The 22440-nt window shown below is 38.2% G+C and overlaps 1 protein-coding gene across 5 annotated transcripts in view; it reads right to left on the reverse strand.

The window, feature by feature from the left end:
- SATB1 (SATB homeobox 1) overlaps positions 1 to 22440 on the reverse strand; it is a 91943-nt gene that overhangs the window by 22803 nt on the left and 46700 nt on the right. For all 5 annotated transcript variants that reach the window (XM_030967536.1, XM_030967544.1, XM_030967553.1 and 2 more), the window contains 3 exons: positions 20700 to 21154; positions 12130 to 12342; positions 3708 to 3863 (listed from right to left, as the gene is read on the reverse strand). In XM_030967536.1, coding sequence (XP_030823396.1) covers positions 3708 to 3863; positions 12130 to 12342; positions 20700 to 21154 — 824 coding nt within the window. The remainder of the gene's footprint in view (positions 1 to 3707; positions 3864 to 12129; positions 12343 to 20699; positions 21155 to 22440) is intronic.

Genomic DNA, 22440 nt, shown 5'->3' on the forward strand with positions numbered 1-22440 from the left:
CAGGTTACAAATTTAATAAAAACCCAATATGATGAAATTGTAAAAGTAACATATGCCACAAAATTTTATGTGTGGATTCTTTTAATTTAGAGTTATTCAGGTATGCTGATTAAATTTTAGCAAATAATACTGTTGGCATTGCCACTCTGTCATTAAGAATCAATAACCTGCGAGAAGAGACAAAACACTTGGTAAACCTTTCTGTCTTCCTTTTGTGTGCATTTTTGCAAAGCTTTCTTTTCAACACAATCTAACAAAAAACCCATGCAGGCCTACTAGAAAGACAACCTACAATAAAAACACAAGATTTTAAACATGGACATTAGGTGCTTTGCCAAATAAAGCTCTAAAACTCCCCAAAGATATGATGTATTCCAGGAATTTGAATTGTAGTATCTTCCTTACCTTCTTAGTATAATCATATTAACTTTTGAAGTATGTATTTTGAATTTAACAGATTTTTAAATTATTCTGTAGATAATATATCGATCCTTAAAAACATAGAAACTTTTAAAATATACAGAACATATGCATTCCTGTATGGGAAAAGCATTCAACAATTGAAGAAATGTCCTACTTGTGTCCCCAAACTCATTCAAACCCATGTACCAGACAGGTCGTTTCCTTTGGGAACGCTAACAAGCTGCCAGCAAAGTGCACCATGAAACTTCAAGCAGGCAAATCATCCTCCACCTGAGTCAGAAAATGAACTCTCTTAACAGCACAGCAACCTCTGCCTGACCCCAGGACCTCTGCCACAGCAGGCCCCAGCTGCTTTGTTGAGCATCAGGTCCACATGTGGTTGGTCCTCCACAATTCAGGAGGATTTAAAAATAAAACTGTTAATCAACACATTATTTTCTAATGTGTTTCCTCCAGACTTTTCATTGTAATGAAGTGATTATCCCAGGACTTCCAGTTCCACTCTTGCCAAAGGCACTAACACAGTGCAAGGGAAGATGCTCATTTTTTACCTTGGTGCTACCCAAATAGAAACTCCTGTAGTGCATCATTTAGTAGCAATTCTGTACAAAGTGCTCTAGTCAGCAGAACATTATCTGCAGTCTCCTGGCTCAGGCAAGCCCAGCCACCTTGCAGATACTGGCTGCTTAGACATCCAGTCTAATGTTGCCCCAAATCAGTTTATTAGGAAAAAAAAGGCAAGGCCCTCCAGGCCTTTGTCCCCTCACAGAGCTGGTTTAGGTCACATATGGTTTTACACCACAACTCCAGACTGCGCTCAGAAATTAATTAAGTCCTTATATCCAAAATAAGATAAAATCAATAATGTTCAATTTTAGCAATTTTTAAAAACAAAAATGTTAATCAACACATCATTTGCTAATATGAGTCTTTCAGACTTTTCACTACAACTTGGGTTATATCTCAGGATTCCCAGTTCTGAGTATGGAACCAATATCTCCAAACTGAAAAAAATATCAGAAAGAGATCTCTCTCAAGAGAGGTTCTCTTAGAGAATATGTTTGAACAAGCCTCTTTTTTGTGCAAGGGAGACTTTTTTGCCCCAAGAAATGTTTACTTGTACCACTGAAGAGCTCCAATGAAGAATCTTTTACAGTACATGCACCTCCTTTAGTATAGGTGGCATTGCTACATATTGAAAGATTATTGATTGGGTTACTAACAGTCAGCTAGTTCGAGAAGACCTAGCACATCCTAGTCTACCTGGGAGGGTACTTCTGCAAAGCAGCTTTCCAGTACAAATGACACTTTGTTTAACTACAGACCTGAAAGCATGCTAGACACATAAATTAACATTGCTGAAATTGGTGGGAAAAATAACCCCTGAGAACACAGGTATAATCACCAGAGTAAAATGGAAAAGAACTATGTGTTTGGTGTTGTTTTCTGTACTTAGCAGGCAAAGTTTGTACAAGAATCTAGATTTTATACCAATGCTCAACTAAACCTGCAGTCCTCTGGAGGCTTTCAGGCTTCATTTTGATTGCCTGTCCCTCTGAAAGTCAGCACTGAAAGAGCTGATCCACCTAGAAATTTTAAGGCTTTGCACTGAAATAAATACACTATTGCACAAACCAGATCAGAGCAAAATTATGTGGGCTGATAGACTGGCTTCATACCTTAGCTTTACAGAAGACTGCAGTGGAAAGGGGAAGGTGCGGAAAACGGACAGTTCTCTAACCCCAAGTTTTGACATGTAAATAAAGACATCTGAGGAGCACACAGGTTGGAAGCTGCTGTAACATTCTATCATAATTAGAAACATTTCAAGAGCTCTGTAATTTCCAATCAAAATTACAGTAATTTCTGATATACAAGCCATGATTCATGACGGAATTTTTACATTCCATGGGAGATTATAGTGGCCTGATGTATGACACACTGAGTACAGCACTAACATAAACAATTCAGTTTAATGTTTAAACAGCACTTGGTGTTTAGAATCCCACAATAAAGGAAACATATTATTGTTGAAATTATCACTTTGACAGTGATTGAAGGGTAGGCAGGCATGTGGCCTATAAAGCTATAATTTTTACAGTCCACAGCTTGAGTTTAATCATTTTGATACAACATTTCCAAAATATCCCTTTAAATGCTCCTTACACCATATAACTTAAGAGACAACATCCTTTCTGTACAATGAAGTGAACTCCAAAATGTGAACAGCACAGAAGTCAAAAGTTAAAGCCTTGTTAAAAAGAAAACCAGCACTAAAATGCTGATGGCCCAAGAAACATCAGTCTAACTGAGCTCCACTAGCTTTCCCTGGAAGATGCTGAATTTTTCTATGAAGTAATTTTAGAAAAATATAGAAGTAGTGATTAAGTGTATTTAACACAATCTAATATGAAAATTCAACATCTGATTTCTTTCAAGCATTTGTATAACTATACCTTTCTCATTTTTCTATATGTTTTGCCTTTACTTCTTGAGCACATTCTCACTTAAATCAATGCATTCACATACTACAATGATCTTTCTCAGAAGACATGTCATTTATGGTAATCACACCCAACAAGTGCCTACTGATTTCCCTCTTGCCACTAAACTTGACAGAAAATCTTCAGTTAAAGAAAACAGAATAGGAAACCACAAAACAAAGGCTTAAAACTGAATATGCAACATATATGTATGCATGCAAGCAGGTAACCAAACAGACATTGTGTTTGACAAAATTATACTTTTTTTCTCAGCTATAACTTGTACAACTGTAATTTTTGGTGTCCTTTTTTTGTTGGTTTTCTTTTTTTTCCTGTTTTTTGACAGTCCACCTCTCATGCCAGTCTCACCAGTGGGTCTGACTAAATTTTTTTTTTGCAAAAAACCAGCACCCCAGCGTTCCTCACTGCAGCACATGCAATTGCAAAACACCAAAGCCTCAAGATGAATTTGGCAGCAATACCCAGATCTTGACCACAGCTTTTGCCACATCCACACCAGCTGAGAACTGATGAACCTGATCCCTTCTGAGCCACACCAAGATCCATGGGCACACAGGAAAGGTGTCTGGCTGGTGGGGAAAAGGGAGCGAGACATCTCAGGAAGCTGCTTCTCTACCCTGTCTGGGGAACCAGAGGTTACCTCCAAACTCAGCAAGGAGCTCTGAGTTGTTGTACTGGGCTGATACACTGACCCAGCTACACATTTTAAACTCACATAGAAAATGATCTGGGGGAATACTTGCACAGGACATGGAGCTCTTTGAGCCCTGGGAATTTTACCTGGCTTTTGGTTGCTGCAACCTTCGCAAACAGTGCTTGGGACACCTTAGCTCTCTTCATTTCCTGCTGAATCTCATCATAAATGGAAGCATTAATGTTCATGGAATTGTTTTCTGGTTTTCCATTCCTCTCTGTAGCAATAGTAGCAGTTTTGACCTAGAAAATATGAGACATTTTTCATTATGAAAAAGTTATTTTCCTCTCTTTCCCTCCCTAAGTAGTTCCCCTTTGCATTTTATTCCTTTTATCCAATCTTTCTCTGATATTCTTTCAGTATTTTGCAGAATAAACATTATAAGTTATCTATAGTTTCAGCAACTGGGAAACAGGAAAATTCAGTGCATTGTAACAGGTGCATCTGAAATTCAAGTTACCATTAACAGATCACTGCAAATTTCAAGGTTATAAATTAGGTGGAAACCTGTCAAACAGTCTTGTAGAGACTTGTGAATCCTTACATGATTTCTTTGCCCCACACAAATGAAATAAAAATTGTAAATACAACATAAAAGAATCTCTAATGAAATAGAAATCTGACAGATATATCTTGATTCATGTCTTATGCCCAGTACACTCAAATGCATGATAATGTCGAAAAGTTGTGGCTTTAGATTGGATTTTTAAAAATTTATCTTATCAGTTTGGTTCTTAAGCTGTTTTTAAGAGACAGTTTACAATAATGCATACTTTAACCACTCCTTCATAAAACCAAGATAGGACTTAAAGCTACTGATTCTAGTTGTATTTCACTTACATACACCAAATATTTATTCTTATTGCAATCCAGATTAAGTAAACACCAAACATGTAAACAAGACAGAATGATTACAGTACCACCTTTATGCTGCATCTGCAGCATTAAGGAAAACAACAAAAAAAATACATCAGTAGCGACATGATGTGCAGGAGACTATCCTTTCCTTCATCCTCTGGAAATGATGGAAGTGATGTTTCAACACCAAGCATCATCCCACCAAGGTTAGACTGCAGTTTCTGCAATATCAGTTGAGAGGCACAAAAAATCAGCACGTACTCAGCTTATCCTACAATATTCTTAGTAGTAAAGGACAACGTCTGTTTTTAGCAGTTACTCTTGCATGGCTTGCTCAAGATTAGTGGACCTAATGGGCCACTAATCCTAAAGTGGATCAGAGGAAAGGAAAACTGGATTTCTGCCGAGAACCCACAGGGTGACGATGCAAACAAAATCAAACGTTAAGATTTCAATTCAAACATACTGATTCATACAGAGGTTATTGAGAGCTGAATTAATTTGGTTATTCTGAAGTTACACAGCTAGTTTAAGACAGTCATTCCACCTAATTCTAGGTCTAATGGACAGAGCTTGGCACTTCCTGAAGGTGATTCAGCCTACTCTTAAGTACATGTCTAAACCCACACTTTCCCTATCAGTTTGATCCAGTGCAAGTCAGCATCTTCCTGTGCTCTGAAGACCCTTGAGGTTCAAAAGGAAATCATGACAACATGATAATTCATCTTCTAATCTCACTCTCTATGAGCTTTCATATGTCACAGGTCACACAATATGGGAGTCAAAGGGTTTGGATGAGAGATGTACTTAGGCAAATCAGCAGCCCATTTTTTCCTAGAAATGCCATCCTCAGTTTGTGTTAGCTATCATCCATAGTGCTTTTAATATAAAATAATCTAGCCCAGAAACTGGGAGTGCATGACATTTTTGCTGAATGTGATTTGTCCATCAGGCTTTTCAGGATCTGTGCTAACACATGCCCATTAACTATAAGGGGTAAAATTCAGAAGAACAAGTTGTCCACAAGCACTTCCCCTTGCCCCCATTCTGGCAGGCATTAGCACTTTCTGGTGTCTGAAAACAAGGGTTCTAAGTAAAAATGGAAATGAAGAAAAATCCCAGAATATGGCATACAGTTAATCATATGATTTTTTTTTATCAGAAAACAATTAGTAGTTGGCAGCCATGCCCTTTTCTGTAGTGTGACATTTTACCAGCCACATTGCACAAGAGGATGGCCAAGCCTGGACCAAAGGTTGCTCAGAAACATTTGAGATACCTGGCAGCAGGGAGGGAGAATCAGCACCATGAAACTCTCTCCTTCCCACTGCAGAGCAGGAAAAGGTATGCCTCACACCATACAGGGCTGCAAGAGCAGATGCATCTCCTGAAGATAATACAGTGAAATAATTTAAAAATACAAAATCAGTGGCAATTTTATAACTTTTAAATAAGAAGGATGTGCCAGAAGACAACTGACAAGTGGTGGGGATGTTAAATATACAACTGTAGACAGACTTATCTCTGTGCATGTAAAAATCAGCCTAAGCTAAATTAGAGAATGAAAAAGTGATGGCTTTGTCAAGACACTTTCTTGAACCTTGGGTTTAAATTTTGGGAAACAAATTTCAGTCCTTCCCCCCAAAATAATTTAAACTTGTAACTAATCTTTGAAAGACCCAAGGGGAAGATGAGAAGATGAAGGTATTCAGCTAGCATACACAAGTTTTTGGGAAGGAAATATTTTGCTCTTGTGATCTTGATCAAATTGTGTCTCTTCTGTAAGCACACTGCCTTTTTGATTGCTACTGAGCTTCAAAGGACAGCTTCATGTTGTAGCAGTACTTCAGAGATCACTTAACTGAGCTGTGAACACACAGACCATCAAAAGCCATCACACACCATGCTGCAGACATAATTTAAACTATGCTACTCAGTCCACACTTCTCAATGTCCAATTTAATACAGTTATGCATTTAACCCAAGGGAATTACTGAAAATCCTCATTCTGGTTTGCAAATCACATCTATCTTTATACAGGTACAATAAATTCAACAGCATCTAATATGTCATCAAAGTTAAAACAAACAAACAAACTCCTATTGCCTTCTGTTGATATTTAATCAGGGAACACTAATTGAATTCAGAAAACACCAATATCTGCATCAAAAAGCAGTATTAGCCCAAAGATCTTCAGGGGAATAAAGTCTTAAAGTTATAAAATGATGGTTTGGGGGTTACCAAGAGTTGTGATTCTCAGTCATACCCTCTCCCTTTCCAATTCACTTCATTGACCAGGTATAAAAATTCTTTTCCTGTGTCTTAATAATTTCTCTTAAAAGATCAGGTGTAGAATCTGGCTGGTCTAGATTGACCATTGGTCTGCTCTGGTCTCATGAATTCCATGCAATAATGTCAATTAACCTCTTGGAGAATATCCATACATATAACTGTTTCATAATTTATACATAAGCAGCATCTAGGCTGTTGTGTTGAATTTAGAATTGAGTTTAAGACAGAGGCTGTTTGAAGCTGGGTTGAAAAAACACCCTCCTCCTCAAAAAAACCCAACAGAAAACAAAAAAGCTCTCAATGGTGCAACTTCACGACTTGAGAGAGGAGGTGGAAAAAGTATTCATTTTGGAGAGAAAAACAAAACAAAACATAATCTCTCATCTCATCCACACTTAAGCACAACCTCCCACCCCACCCACACCAACAGCCATATTTTCTGTTTACGAAAGAAACCATAGATCAGCTAATTTTTTTTTTGACAGTAACCAAATATTGGAAATACTAACTGAAGAGAGGAGCATTATTTTACAAATGTAACACACTGAAAATCAGGAATTCATTTGGCCATCTTCCTATCACCAATCAATCTAGTCTTCTAAGAATACTTGAAAAAAAATAACATATCCATCTCCTCCTGGCCTACCCAGATATATCTTCTCATCAAATAAGACTGATTACAGCAGCAAGAAGTTCTGGATTAATTCAGTTTTCCTAAAAAAAGGGTAAGTTGTCATAGAAGGAATAACCAGCATGAAGAGGTTTTCACAAACATGGAACCTCATTCCTTCCCCATCGAAACTGAAACAAAAAAACTTATATAACACATTCTCATAACTACTGTTTTAGCTTGGGAACAAAAATCTTCTTTAATCCTGGTTTAGCTTTTAATATTACATTGTACATTAAAATTCATAAAGTAGTTCATTCCAGGCAAAACAAACTACTTTTCAGTTCTGCTCTGCAAATAGCAGAGGAGGTACAATAAATGCTGTTGCTTTCAGAACAGCTTTTATCAGGACAAGGTTTACTACTCCATTATTGCAGTGGCGCCTGGAAGTGCAGTTATAGTTAAGTGTCAGGGTTTCCCATTAACTCTCCTCCATGGTGGTTTTTGTGGGGGTGGGAGGAGAGGATTGCATTTATTATTTTGTTCATTTTACTTTTATTAAAATGCAACTTGGCACAAAGATTATCAACCTAAATCTAAAATTTTGCCAACTTGAAAATAAAAATTTTGCTGGTGGTGATACATGGCACATGCATATGGGACTAGGACTCCACCATAAAGTTTCAAGGAAGCTGGTGTTATCCAGAACTCCTTGCAATGGAGATTCACTGTTCCTCAAACATCATCAAAGCAGCGCTCTCCTAGATACCATTCTTTCAAGAGTAACATCCTATCTCTGAGACCCAACCCACGATTGCTTTAACTTGAAGGAACCGTAATTTATCTGCAGTCAGAGAGGCCAGGATTGTATTTATGAGATTAAGGTTTTGGTCAATGAGTACCTAGAACCATGACTCATGCAAGATTTTGGCTACTTCTTAAAACATCGCCTTGTTAAAATAATATTGTTAAAATAATATTCTGCTCTTGACATTACACGTACTCTATTTTTACACAGGATGATGATGGGCCCCAAGGGTTAACACAAATTTTCTTTGGGAAATATGGGTGGCAAGAAAGGTTTCTTCCTTGGCTCAGCTGAAATGGAGATTACTTGTCCTGAGAAGAAGTGTTTGTAACTGCAGGATGGCTAAAAACCTCTAAGCAGAATATTTTGGAAAAGAAAATCTGTAACTTGGCCACCTGTCTCTATCCCCCCCACAAACTGTACAGAGGAGAGGGAGTCATCTTCCCTTCTGCCCTGATGAGATATAAAGGCCATCCCTAGCACCTCATCATCCTCTAAAGTATCCACAGATTCTCTCATTTCCATATAACATGCAATAGACTCATTCTCTCAACTTGACCTAAGAATATCCCAGAAGGGCCTTTGTGGGGTGATCTGCAAGATGAAGGCATTGAAGAGTGCGGGGAAATGATTAAAAGAAATAGAATGTGAAAGGACCTTTTCCTTTCCTTCTAGATTGCAGAGGTTAAACGTCTCCATGCAGTACCTACCTGATGGAGATGCTAATACTTATAAATTCCAGTGCCCCAGGAAACAGCCTGACAGACAGGCTTCTGCCCCAGGGGTGGCAACTCGAACAATGTCCAAGGGAAAAATCCTTGTGCACGCCGTCTCCTTGTGCTCAGTCCACCAGTGTGGAAGATAGTAGCAGACTTTTACAACTTGACCAGCTTAGAGGGCTATACACGCATCCCAAAAGCTCATGCATTAGAGGCTAATGATTTCAATTAAAAAAAAAAAGTAAGATTTTGCATTTTGTTTAAGTCAGAGAGAAAGGGAGAAGTAACGGGGACAAAGAGCTTCTTAAAGGATTTCAAAAAAGAATTGGAAACAATCCAGATACATTAGCTCAAGTAGCAACTAGTAAGAATGCTGTAAAAATGAGATAAATTCAACACTCTTCCTTCTAACTCAGGCACCAGGGTTTATGCTTGGTGAGTTCTTACTATCCAATCAGACCTCCAAGGTCACACTTTCTGGTTTTGCATACAACAGAATGCAAAATTTACACAGAACAAGCTCAGCTGCTAAATGGTTAACTCTGCTCTACTGTCTGGCCACCAGTTGGCAACACAAAAATGCAAAATAGATCCTTTTCAGGATGTTTATTTTCACATCCTTCCGAAACTGATAACTTGCAATTGCAAAATAAACCTTCATGTGTGGCATATTAGCTCCCATTTTTCATGGTTTCATAGTTTAATTGTTTCAAACGTTACACTGGTCTAAAGATTTAATATTAAATATGTTGGCTCTTGTGTAAATTCTGTTGTCAGGATAAACGGTCTGTTTTCTCTTTCAATGGTTATCCGAGAAGCTCATAGTCAAGCTGGAAAAATATTATGCTGTATTCCTGCAAAGTGATCTTTAAATAATTGCTTATAATAAATTTAGTAGTAAGGATGATAGTAGTTTTATTTCCTTAGTATCAAATATTCAATAAACTGTGGACATTTTGGGGGAGGTATCACAGTAGCAGTTTGCACTGAAAATTTTGCAGTATCCTGACTGTAATTTATTTCTGCTGTGTTTTGTGAAGTTATACTTGCCAGTGTTACAACTAGGACAATTTCACTATTATTTCAAGCACCAAGTATTGTAGTTATCTTACCAACACAGATATTTCAATTTTCAAACTTAAGACTGAACGCTTAGCAGCAGGTGAAAAGTGCTTCAGATGTTTATAGTGTGGAATTCTGGAAACAAGGTCACAAAGAATCACAACTCAGAGGTTTATACGTTCTCAATCTATTCACTAGGGAAAATGTGTGTGTTTTGCTGAATGACAGAGAACAGCACAACAACTGGAAAAATAAGTGCTTTGTTCTGTAGACCTCAAGTATTAGTCTATAATGTTTCCTTTTAAACTTGCTTTCCTTTTGAAAAGGATTAAAACAAAAATGTATGCTGTTTCCACTTTGAACTGTCGCAATTAGGTTAACTATACTCCTGACTCACACTAAAAAAATGAAATGTAATTATGAACAAGAGCACAGTAGAGACAGATAGATTTAGCCCCCTTTTCCCATCAAATTTGGACTTACAGTATGTTTAGTCAGTTAAGAAAACCCCTACGTCTTACTTTCTTTCTGGCTGCAAGGGATTTATACAGTTTAAAGTGTGAATTAAAACCAGTACAAGGACTACCTCTGACTTGACATCCTTCAGGAAGGTCCTGTAATTAACTCTGTTCTTTAGCTGTGAAATTGCCCAAGACCACTTGAGACAGAGTGAGACATTACCTTGGCAGAAAGAGATAAGTTAAGAAGGAGGGTTAGCCTTCGCTCTGAATTACCTGGGCTGTGGGAGCAGGTACAGATATTAAAACAAACTCAAATGTTATTTTAAACACAGTTATCTCTATTTAACTATTTCCCACTAAAGCATCCCTATGTAAATAGATTCTTGTCCTTTATCTTGAAGAATATCTATAGTGGATTTTATAGACTAAACTCAGTTATGATAACAAAACTACACCATTAGTACAGCCTGTTTTTCTGGTAAAAAATTCTTCTCTTGTGAAAAGTACTGCAGCAGGTCAAGGTGATCTCTCCTCCCTCCTACAATTTTGTTATTCGTTACTTTAGTGTGGTTCTTAGTATCCATTAGCTGAAGGTAACTTAGAAAAATAATCTCAAGAGGAATTTATAGCATTCTGAACGGGTACAAAACATAGTCACAGTCACAAGCCTATGACTGGATAACAAAAACCTGCTGTGTTTTCTCAAAAAATCACCCATCACAAAATTCCAACAATCCTAAAGCTTTGCTTTGTTTAGCAAAAGTGGACTGTGTATACAGCATGATCACCACATATCTGCAGATCAGTTTGGATTTTCCTTTGCAAAAGTACAACCTTGAGCCAGATCAACACAGAGTATTTCTGAAAATATACAGGTTTTGGAGTGAACCATGTTTCTTTGTGGAAATTCTGTGCATTCCTACTGCTCACATGCATTTCTCACATACCTTAAAACAAGCATCAGAATTTCCTTGATTGACACAAGGACTGCACCACTGAATCCCTTGATCCCAGTCTATCAAACTTTGCAATTTTTGAAGAATTAAATCAAATAAATTTTAGAAAAATCAATAGGAGTTTCATTTTAACAGATACTACATGAAGCTTTAATGAACATATCCAAATCATTCAGAGCAATGGATATAGCAAGCTGTTATTTTAAGCAGTTGTCAGTAGCTCAAGATGGTAAAAGCATGCCCAGCATTTTGGGACGGGATCTTCTTTCCCCCATCACTTTAGTTTTACCTGTTTGCTTTCTGAAAAAATAATTTTTAAGGCACTAGAAGGTACTCACATTTCTGCTTTTGTTCCCTCTCAGTTTAATGGTCCAAATCCCTCAAAATCCCTATCTGAAGCTATAACATTAAGAACCTAAGAATTGTAAGAAAAGATGACAGCTAAAAGCTATCATCTTCCATGCCCAGTAAAGCTTGTACCTCAATAAAATGAGCAAAAAATTCGGTAGGAACCATAATGGATAGAATTTATCTTAAAATTAGAAAATAGGTAGTAATAAAATGCTACTATCATCCATTATATTTCTTAAATTTAATTTGCAATATGCACTGCAAGTAATGATTCTACCAGTGTTTAAAAAGTGCGACAGCAAAAGGTTTCTTCTTTTTCAGAAAGGTCTCACCCAGCAGTACAGTGAGAGAGCACAAGAAGCAAACCCCAGAGGCAGAGAGAGCAGTTTACTTGTGGAGGCCGGCTGGGCGGTGTGCTGATGAGAGGCGCCGGGCCCATGGCGGACGCTGCGTTCAAGCTCCTTTCCCTTTCGTCCTGGTAAATTCGATCTCGTTCTGCTTCCGGCAGCTGCAAGAAGTTCTGCATAGCCCGAAGGTTTACCAGCAAGGACTGAGAGGCAGTCTTGGGATCCTCTTCTTTTCGGAGGATTTCTGAGAGCAAGCCCTGTAGGGAAGGAAGAAAACATAGGCTCGAGAGTTAGCCTAGGTGAGTGTCTGTAAAACCGTGCTCTGCAAAGCCATTGCTTATCAGTCCTCGTTCTTCTTAACACTGGGCTGGGAATGAGAACAGTAAATGCACAGTTTGCTCCACATAGGATTTTATTAATGGCATATCAGATAGCAGAGAAGAGAGCCTCAATTGTACCCTTAATTTTATTAAGCAACTGTTTTAAATACAACATAAACTGAAACTTCCTAATAGGTCTTCCTCCTTTTACTGGCTTAACTTGCCATGATATTTTTCACAGTCCACAGATAATCATGAGATGTTAAAGGTAAGTGAGATACACTGGGGGGTTCTCAGGCTTCACAGGCAAAATGCATACCCAACCTTAAAAAAAGGCTTCCACATTTCTAGCAACTTAAATAGATCTTTGAAAGGATGTGATATTTCACAACTAATCTGAGACTATAAACTTGCAACGTTTCTGAAGTACTGCTTCACTGACTCAGGGCCATGTTTTTTATAAGTCAGTATTTCTTTCTAAGAGTTGCATATTGGAGTTTAAAAAGTGAGTTTAAAAACATGAGTGCCCTCATGTTCTACCTTCTTCTTGCACCTTCATCAGGACATCCCTAATCCTCAAACAGTCCATTGCCTGGGATAATTATATTTAATGTCAACAGGTTCTTGACATCTCCTCTCCCTGACAGATTCTCCTTTTAAATACGTTGGGCATTCAAAATGCTCTGCTGTCTTGGAGTAACAAGATGGCGATAAGAAAGGTAAGTTTTGGAAAAGCAGATGTGAACTACTATTCAGAATAAATATTGTTGCCGTGCTGGGAAAGAGAGAGGATTGGCATGGGAGGCTCTTACTTACAGTGTAACAAGGGAACACACACGTGAATTTCAAGGAATAAGATAACCCAATGTTTCTTTTCCTAAAGAACTTTTGTAAGTTATTCATGGTAATGGAGGGGTAAATAGAGAGAGGGAAGAAAACAATAAAAAGCCAAAACTAAGATAGGTAATACTGACTGAATATATATATTCCTAAGGGGGTACAAGAGAATGATGTGGCCAAGGGAATCTTTTTGGGAAGTCTGATGCCCGCAGCACCTGTGGAAGTTGTCACCTCTCTCAAAGGTCTTTTCCTATCAGGCGAAAGACCCTTAGGGAGGTGCTGCTGCAAAGCCACTGCTCTCGAGCAGCTGTGCTTAGGCAGGACCAGGGCCCACCCAGCGTGGGTGTGAGCTCTGCACTTCCCTGCTGGGCGATGGGGACAGAGGTACCAAGCACCACACCTCAGCCAGTGTGGTCCTCATGGCCCTGTCTGTGCCTGCACGTGTAACAAGGCAACAGGATGGAAAAAACCCAACAATCTTTCCAGCATTAAGCATGAAAAATATTTCAGAGGAGGAGGATAGAAAAAAATAATCTCAGGGGATTCTTTCTTACCACTTTTCATGATCCCTCCTGTTTTCTGGTATCCAGGCAGAAATTTCCCAGAAGGTAAATAAACAAGTTACTGAAAAAGTGGCATTTGGGTCAAGTTTTAAATTTTTTTCTTAATGGTTAGTCTAATAATAAATTTACTTATTAGCAAACATGGCAAATAAATTTGTGTCTATCGTTTTTTCTACTTTTAAGTATTCAAATACACAGTTACCAGTGTTTTTTAGTAGTAGGGTTACACAATCCACCTCAAGAGGAGGCAAAAAATGATTTTGTTCTACTGGAGACAAGGAAAAGCTGTCTGCAGAGCACAGGATACAGAGAACATAATAGAAAAATTTATGTTGGAAGGGACCTTTAAGATCATTGTGTCCATCCATTAACTGTGCACTGCCAAGCCCACCACTAAACCATGTCCCCAAGTACTACATTTATATGTCTTTCCAATACCTCCAGGGATGGTTATTCCACCACTTCCCTCTCTGCCTGTTCCAGTGCTGGACAACATTTTTGGAGAAGAAATTCTTCCTGATAGCCAATCTAAACATCCCCTGACATAACCTGAGAACATTCTCTCTCACCCTGCTGTTACTTGGCACAAGAGACCAAGGCCCACATCATTCATCTCCTTATAGGTAGTTGTAAACATGTGTGATTTCTGTGCTGGAGATACCTCTCCATGAAAAAATGAGCAAGAAAAATGAAACTCAAGTGGACTGATCATTGTCAGGAGAGAAGACTCCTTACAAAAAGCCACCCCACTGTCAGCTACAGGAAATGATCTTAAAAAATACTTTACCCCATAATAGAAAATATTTGCTTGTATAAGCCTTAGCCACATAGTGGGCAGCTAAAAAAGTTAGAAAAGGCTGGTTTTCTTGTATAACTTTTTCCTCTTCAGTGAAATAAGTAACCAAAGAAAATGCTGTTCATATTTTCTTTTTTTTTTTTTTTTTAACATTTGCCTGCATTTCCACTGCTGTGAGACACTTTGTGGTGATTAGAAATGCCACTAAGTATTCATTCTCCTCTCTTCCCCAATCACTGTCATGAGTCTTTGAGCTGGGAGCAGAGCAGAGCAGAGGACAGCAATGCAGGGAGAGGAGAGGAGATGACAGAGCATGGAGAAGGCAGGAGGAGTTTGCTTCTAGGCTTGAAACCTAAAGGTCAGAATATGTGAGGAAAACCCATGAAAATGAAGATGTAGCACCAGGTGCAGGCAGACTTAGAACACAGTTTGCCTGCTTCACATATTATATAATTGCTACTACTTCAATTTTTGAGCACAAAACTTTAGCTAAAAGTTGTTAGACAAGATGTACAATGGGAAAAATCCTAGAACGAAAATATTGGCTCTCACATTCTGACCTGTGCTGATGTGCACAGATGAACTGTCCATTTTACCAGGCTTGAACTGGTTTTCCAAGATACTAGTCTTGGTGCGATCTCCTGATACTGTACCTCAAATTGCATAAAAACTAAGATTGTTTTGCAAAGAGATTATAAACACTGTTAGGCTCAGAGCCCTCATCACTGTTCCTCCCTTGTATTCTCTTTGCAATGGAAATGTATTTTTTTAATATTCCCAGGTTCCATTGGAAAAAAAAGGTTTACATGTCATCACAAGTATAATTCATTACTAATGGCACAAAAATGTTCAATAAATATTATCAAGGCTTTCAAAAGCTCATTACAAATTCTTTAAAAATGGAGATAAATTAAAGTGTCTGCCAATATGAACAAAAACACTGCCTGTCTGGCCCCCAGTTTGTCTCCTCCTTGAACATAATCACTGATTCAAATAGATTTTTATCAGTGTGATAGAACTTCAAAGCTTCCAGAAGAAACATGCAATTTGCCCAAACCTTCCCAAAACATGCAGAACATCCCTGAACACTGTCCCTCTTTGTTGCAGGGCCCTCCTATCCCATGTCCAGGTGGAAGATTATTCCCAAACTCCACTCCCAAGCCTGGACCCTAGCCAAGTAAGTTATAAGCAGACACATTTATCTATGTCGCTTAGTAACAAGAGGAGAGCTGTCATGATAGTGTAATAGCACCTTTTTACCTTTTATTCAATAGTGATATGGATAGTGTACTTTTTCTTAAATTACACTATGAAGAATTATATGAATACAGTGGCAATTTCTGTTATACTTAAGCAGGCAAATTTCTCTCTACCACATAATTTACAGAACTCAAATTCAATAAAACATTACATGATGGTCCATTACTGTTATCAATTTTGAATAATCCATCTTCATTTTTCATTTTACTGGAAAATAAAGTGTGCCAAAGACAAAGTGGAAGCAAAAAAAAAAGTAGTGCCTGAGAAGGTGGCTTGTGTAAACTTAGATTTTGTTTTACAATTACACAGAGCCATTTAGTGCATCCAAGCATTCTCCTTCGAAATAGCATTTGCCCAGAATTAGCATGAGCACAGTCCTAAATACACAGAAGTTTTCACATATGAGAAAAGGCATTATACAAGAATGAAAGGCAGTACGTCCTGACAGTTAATATTTTAAACAAGCATGGGGCTCAAGTAGAAAGGGAGAGAGAAAAGTGAGAAACACTGAGAAATATTCAAAAATCTTCCGATCAAACACTGTCACTTGTGGGAAAAAGAAAAGTATCAAAATTCAGACACGGAAAAGCAGCAAAAAGCACTCTCCCTTCTTTCATAAAGACAGAGCCATGAGGTCACCTGTGTATAATAGCACCCAAGTCCCTGCAGCAAACCTGACAGCTGAAAGTGTACACAAACAGAGAGAGGCAGCCCCCAGTTCCAGTTCCAGCCACAACCATGACTAACAATTCCTTGCTCGCACAGTGCGGGCTCGTCACCCTTCCATGCACCAGGCTAAGCTGCACCTTCCAGTCAAATGTCAGACTGTGGGAACTCAAGCCTTTCACTTCCTGACTCGCTTACACTTAGAAACACACAACACAAATGGGAGAGGAGTTTATTTATTTGTTTAGGGCTCTGAGGGCAGTTCAACCCAACAAATGTTGCTGTTGCACTCCAGCTTTAAGGACACAACAGAGTAGAGTTTAAACTCCCACTTTAACTTAATATTTGAAACAGTAGGCAAAGCTTCTCTGCTGACAGGGACCTGTGGCACCACACTTTAGGGGGCTACCCCATTGCATGTTTCACTGTCACCCTGGCTGCTTGGGGCTACCCAAGGCAGCAAACTGATCACAAATACCATTTTCTAGCCTGCAAAGCACAAGAAAATATGGAACTTGCTCTTTCAGGACAGTAGAGGTATCTGCACAGTGCACTGACATCAGCTAAAACAAAATATTATATTTATTCTTTTGATGAACTGGCAACTGAAACATAAGCATCTCAATTTACCAAAATTATCCTGGCAGACTGGAGACCTTTGGACACCTTGCTTGAGGTGAAACTCAGATCTGCCAGCACAAGTACTAACTCAACAAAGTTTTCCACGGTGCGCTGAAAGGAGGTGCTAACAGGATTCAACCTGTTTCTTTGCATCCAGTGAGTTGGAATCGCAACTGCTGAAGGACAAGCTAAACTTCAGATCCTACTGTAGTCTGAAGGCTTCCTAGATGGACCATAGAGAAATTCCTTCAGCCAAAACTTCTGCTCCCTGCAACAGTTGTCTTATTGTGCCTGTATAGATGTGAAAGTTTCATTCAAGTTATAGGTATCTGGACCTTGAATAAAGTTTACAAAGCACATTCCTGAGAATTCAGTTTTGAAATTACCAATTGGAACTTAAGGGTGGGGGGAAATTACTCAAGAACACATTAAAGTCACATTTTTTCTTAAAAACTTGCTTCTAAGGTGTAGCTAAGGGGGTTTTTTTCAGCTTTATAGATAATTAGTAATAGTAAAAAAAAAGACTCTCTAGTTCTCACTTTGCCAAATTCTTGGATTGTGGTAAGATAGAAAATATTTCTAGTTGACATTTTTGTAGCCAAATTAAAAAATCTTGAAAATGAGGACCAAGTGTTGAATTACCACATTACACTGGCAGAAACTTCCCACCCAAAAACCATCACAAAATTCTGTATTCATATTGTAGAGCATAAGTCTGAAAAACAACAGCATCATCAGCCAATTTCGAAGACCATTTTATTGCCTAAAAATTAAGCTAAATAACTCTTAATTTATAGATTGTTTCCTTCCTTAATTTTAACACTGAAAGCAAATCTCTCCCCTCATCTGAGACTGTATCCTGACACCAGGGTTTTCTTGCACAGAACTCTGAACCAATTTCAGTGAGTTCTTACACCTTTAGAAACTGATGGCATGATATGGTCCCTGGACACGGCTCAAATATGCTTATGACAGTTTCAAAAATGTCACTGGTAAGCCTGAGCTAGCTTTCTATCTCAGAAAACAGAGCATGAATTTAAACAAGCATTTTCTAGCAAAAACCCCCAAAACTTAGGATATTACATCACTATTAGAAAATAACTCCTCAACTGCATCAGTTTTAAAGTACTATCCTAATTTTAGCTCAATGTCATGTATGCTTGAATAAGCTGTGAGGAATTCAGAAATACAGCAAGCAGAACAAATTTTTAAATTTTTCATGTAAAAATTGCTGGTACCAGTGTTTACCGTTGGATATTAGCTGTCACTATGGGTAAAATTAACAATTTCCAGGTTTGTAAAGGTGAAATGCACCTGCAACAAACTCTTCTGTATTTCAGTAGGGCTTTGCTTCATATGAAAAGTATGCTGAGATATTTCTTGGCAAAACTGAGGTTGACACTCTCTAGGCTCCTGGTATTTTTCCTTTTTGCTCCTTATGTTTGCCACAAAACATAACAAATACTGCAAAATCTTTTCTAGCTAACTGTGAATACTAGCTTGATTAGCAAAAACAATTTGTAGGATGTAGGAATACTACTCTATGTTCTTTCAAATAGATTTGATTGAAAATTGACAAAATATATAGGTGTTTTTCGTATCACTTTAGGAGAATTGTTTTCAGTGTTCGTTTTGGGGCTTCCTCCCAGTTCTGGGTCACTCTCAACATATTTTACTAAGCTAGTTAACCACAAATTCTGGAGAAGAACTGAACATTAAACAAATATTTAATAACATTTGTAGTAAGAAAAATACATAGCAATACATATTTTAATATATATTTAGTGTAATAATACTAATATTAAAGTAAAGAATCAGTATTTGCACTAGAAAGCTTTTTCTACAGTCACATTCATCACATTGAAAGAGCATTTTCTCCTACTCTGTCATATAAATTTAATGTCCAGTCAGAACCAATCATCCTTGTATTTCAGGTAACAAGTACTGCTTGTGCACAAAGGAAATGCCAAAAGCTGTATGCAAAACTAGCTGACAAAAACTGACCACTTCAGAGGGGGGAAAGTTTAAATAAAACAATGTGCTTTTAGGCAAACATTAGAAAGAAGTAAATATAAAATAAACTTTATTTTCTGAATTACTTGCTTGGCTTTTTTGTCCAGGTAAGATGGCAGCTGCAAACCACTGTAACATGAAGCTACTACTATTGCTTTAATACCTTAGAGTATTAATAATTAAATTTTTAAACACTGTATGAAACAAGACTCTCTTATTTGTAAATGTAACAACTAACACTGCCTGGACCTAACTTAATGTAAATAATCCTTGCATGAGTTCACATAAGCAATGAAATTTGGTATGAAAGGCCCAGATCTTGAAAACCTCCTCTGCTGTAAAGAGGAAAGATACACACACACAGAGCCCTACAGAGAATTCACACAATGACTCTACTTTCTTTTAGCTAAAGGAGGATGTAAATTTTGTAAGGCAATAGTAATTCAGAACAATTATAAATGGCATGCTGATTCAAACCTGCACAAGAGCATATGAAACAGAATTTTTATTCTCTAAGCTATGCAGGGAGAAACAAGAATGTTTCAAGAGAAGCTCAAATGATAATATTTTTTGTTATACTATAATCTTCAATGGGCAAACTGTTCCCTAAGTATTTGTTTTCATTTAAAAATAGGGAACCGAAAGCAAATTTACCTATGTCTTTTTTAAATATTTCCCATTTTACAATGTCCTATTAAAAATATTTTATTTTGTGTTATAACATACTTCTAAAATTTTGAGATATTATTTGCATCCAATATAGTGACATTTCTTCTATAATTTCTGCTTGAATAAATTCCATGCAACATGGTATTAAGTTAAATTCATAGAGCAGAATAAATTATAACAGGGTTAGCTTCTAAAACAGGTGTAAAAAATAACACATTTTAGTGTTACTTATCAGCTTTGCTAGGGCTGGCTTTTTCTGCATTGAAGAGCTGAAGTATATGTTCTGACGTGGACACCGGCAAGCTCAGCAACTACTGTTTTTGCAACAAACTACAAAAATACATGAAGAGAGTAGATGATCTAAAGTTTTTAATTTTTAATCTCTTCAGAAGCCTGAAAAGATGCTATTAGGACTTTCACGGGGAAATAATAAAAATAAACACAAGTATAGATAAAAGACCATCTCCAGTACACCTGTGAAAGAAGCCAGGTTGTTCAGTGCGTGCAGGTGGTCAGAGCGGGTACAACTCTACAACACAAAAGGCAATCTGTTGGTGACTTCGTGAATGGCTCTGCACAGAGCTGTTAATTTCCTTTACTGGGAAATTCAGCTATTCATAGACCATCACAACTGGAGAGGAACCATGCTTCCTGTAAGAACAGTGTATATTTCCACAAACCAGTCCCTGAGGATTTCAGTACTTGGTCAACATGGACAGTAATCCTGCAAGAAAGCATGGTTCCTTCAGAGGAACCAAGAGACAAGGTAGAAATGAGAAGGCAGACTTAGAAGATGGCAATTACTAATTAGAGAGAGAAAGAAGAGACTCTTAGACTTTAAAAAAATTAGAAGAAAGATGACTGACCTGAGTTCGGTTAAAAGCCACGCGTGCAAATACTGCCTGTGAGATTCCTGCTCGTTTCAATTCATCACGAACCCACTGGTAGATTTCGGAAGACACCTCTGTGTTCGTTGAGACCTGCTGCTCCAACGGCTTGTTCATGGATCTACTGACAGGAGGAGGGTGGTTCAAGTACTGTTGGTTTAAGGACTGCTGGGCTAGAAGTCTGTTCACTGCATACTGCTGGTTCAGCAACTGGGCCATTACCAGCTGCTGATTTACCAGCTGAGGGCTAATGGGAGTAGATACAAGTCCAGGGTGCAGGTTTGGAAGCGGGGTCCGAACTGATGGTTGACTACCATGAGAAAGCTGAACAGGAGATGGAGGCTGTTCGGCTGTGTTCCCTGGGACTGGCTGCTGACCGAAGTTGACATGGTTGGCACCTTGCTGGGATAGTTCAGAAAGGCTATCCATCTCAACTACAGCAGAAAAGAAACATTGAAAAGGCCAATATCAGACTGAAAATCACAACCTTGACTCTCCTCACAAGACATGCTAATAAAAATAAACAAATGTAAAATGGTGCAATGCAACCCAACCATGAGTGGGGCTGCTGCATTCCACTGTGACAGACACAGGGGACTTCAGACAAAGCAGTAAAGAACTAGAGATGGGGCAAAGACAAGAGACAAAAACCCACTGTGTGCTGCAGATGATGCAGGTGAAACAGCAAGTGCATCTGTGCAAAGGGTAAGGAGGGCTTTTGTGGGAAAACATGTCGCAGTCAGAGAGACAGAAGCCCCCAGTGACTGGTTTTGCTCCTCCCAAGAGGTCCCTGCTATGACATCTGCAGTTCCCAGCCACTGGAAATCTGTAATAAGCAGGGTGAGGTGCAGACCTCCCTATGCTCTGCTAATTTCTAGATGCTGCATCAATTGTATGGGACTGCTAGGAACTAGTATAATTTATGTAAATTACACAGATGGGCTGCTTTATCTTGCAACCATGTATGCATGGCTTTTTTCAGTGACTTGCAACATGGTTGAATTTTTTCTTATATTAACTCATCTGTCTTTGACACACCCTCCTTTTTAAATAACAGCACAGTTTTTTAAACTACAAGAGTTCTTCCAGTTCCCCTCTTGTGCATGATTAAACAATATAAAATAACTCAAGGTTGATATGAAGGAGCCTCCTTTTTATCAGCATTTGTGACTTTTTTTATTCTAGAGCTTTAGCAGCAGCTCTGGTCTGGAAATAGCCTTAAGCAAATAAGCTTTATTTAAAAACCCAAAGTCCAGTATTTTCACAAAAGTGTTGGAGCAATTTTTTTTCTTATCCTAGTAAGACTTTTTTTTTTTCAAGGCAGTGTCTGAGCTTGTCACAGTAGTTACGATCTTCACTAACAGTCATCAGTGCAAGGCCACACTTTCCTCGACAAGTATCAGATCTGGATGAAGAAATTGGCACTTGGATTCCTACCCACATCCCCATCTTCCTCCCCTGTCTTACATGGGCAGAAATTTGATAAATAAAAAGCAAGCCAGTTGTTCTTCAGAGATTTCTAGTGTCCATAGCCTGGATCAATACCCAAGCAGAGGCTCTACTACCCCTCACACAGCTGGCTTTGGGGGCAATGCTGCTGCCTCTTCTGCCAGTATCATTTTATACAAGAATACACAAACACACATTTTCTATTCGCTGGCTTCACTGACTCCAAGTGAATGGAAGATGAATCCATCTTGGCAGAGCGTATAAATAAAAT

Source organism: Camarhynchus parvulus, chromosome 2 (assembly GCF_901933205.1).
Source record: "Camarhynchus parvulus chromosome 2, STF_HiC, whole genome shotgun sequence".
In the NCBI taxonomy this organism is placed as follows: Eukaryota; Metazoa; Chordata; class Aves; order Passeriformes; family Thraupidae; genus Camarhynchus; species Camarhynchus parvulus.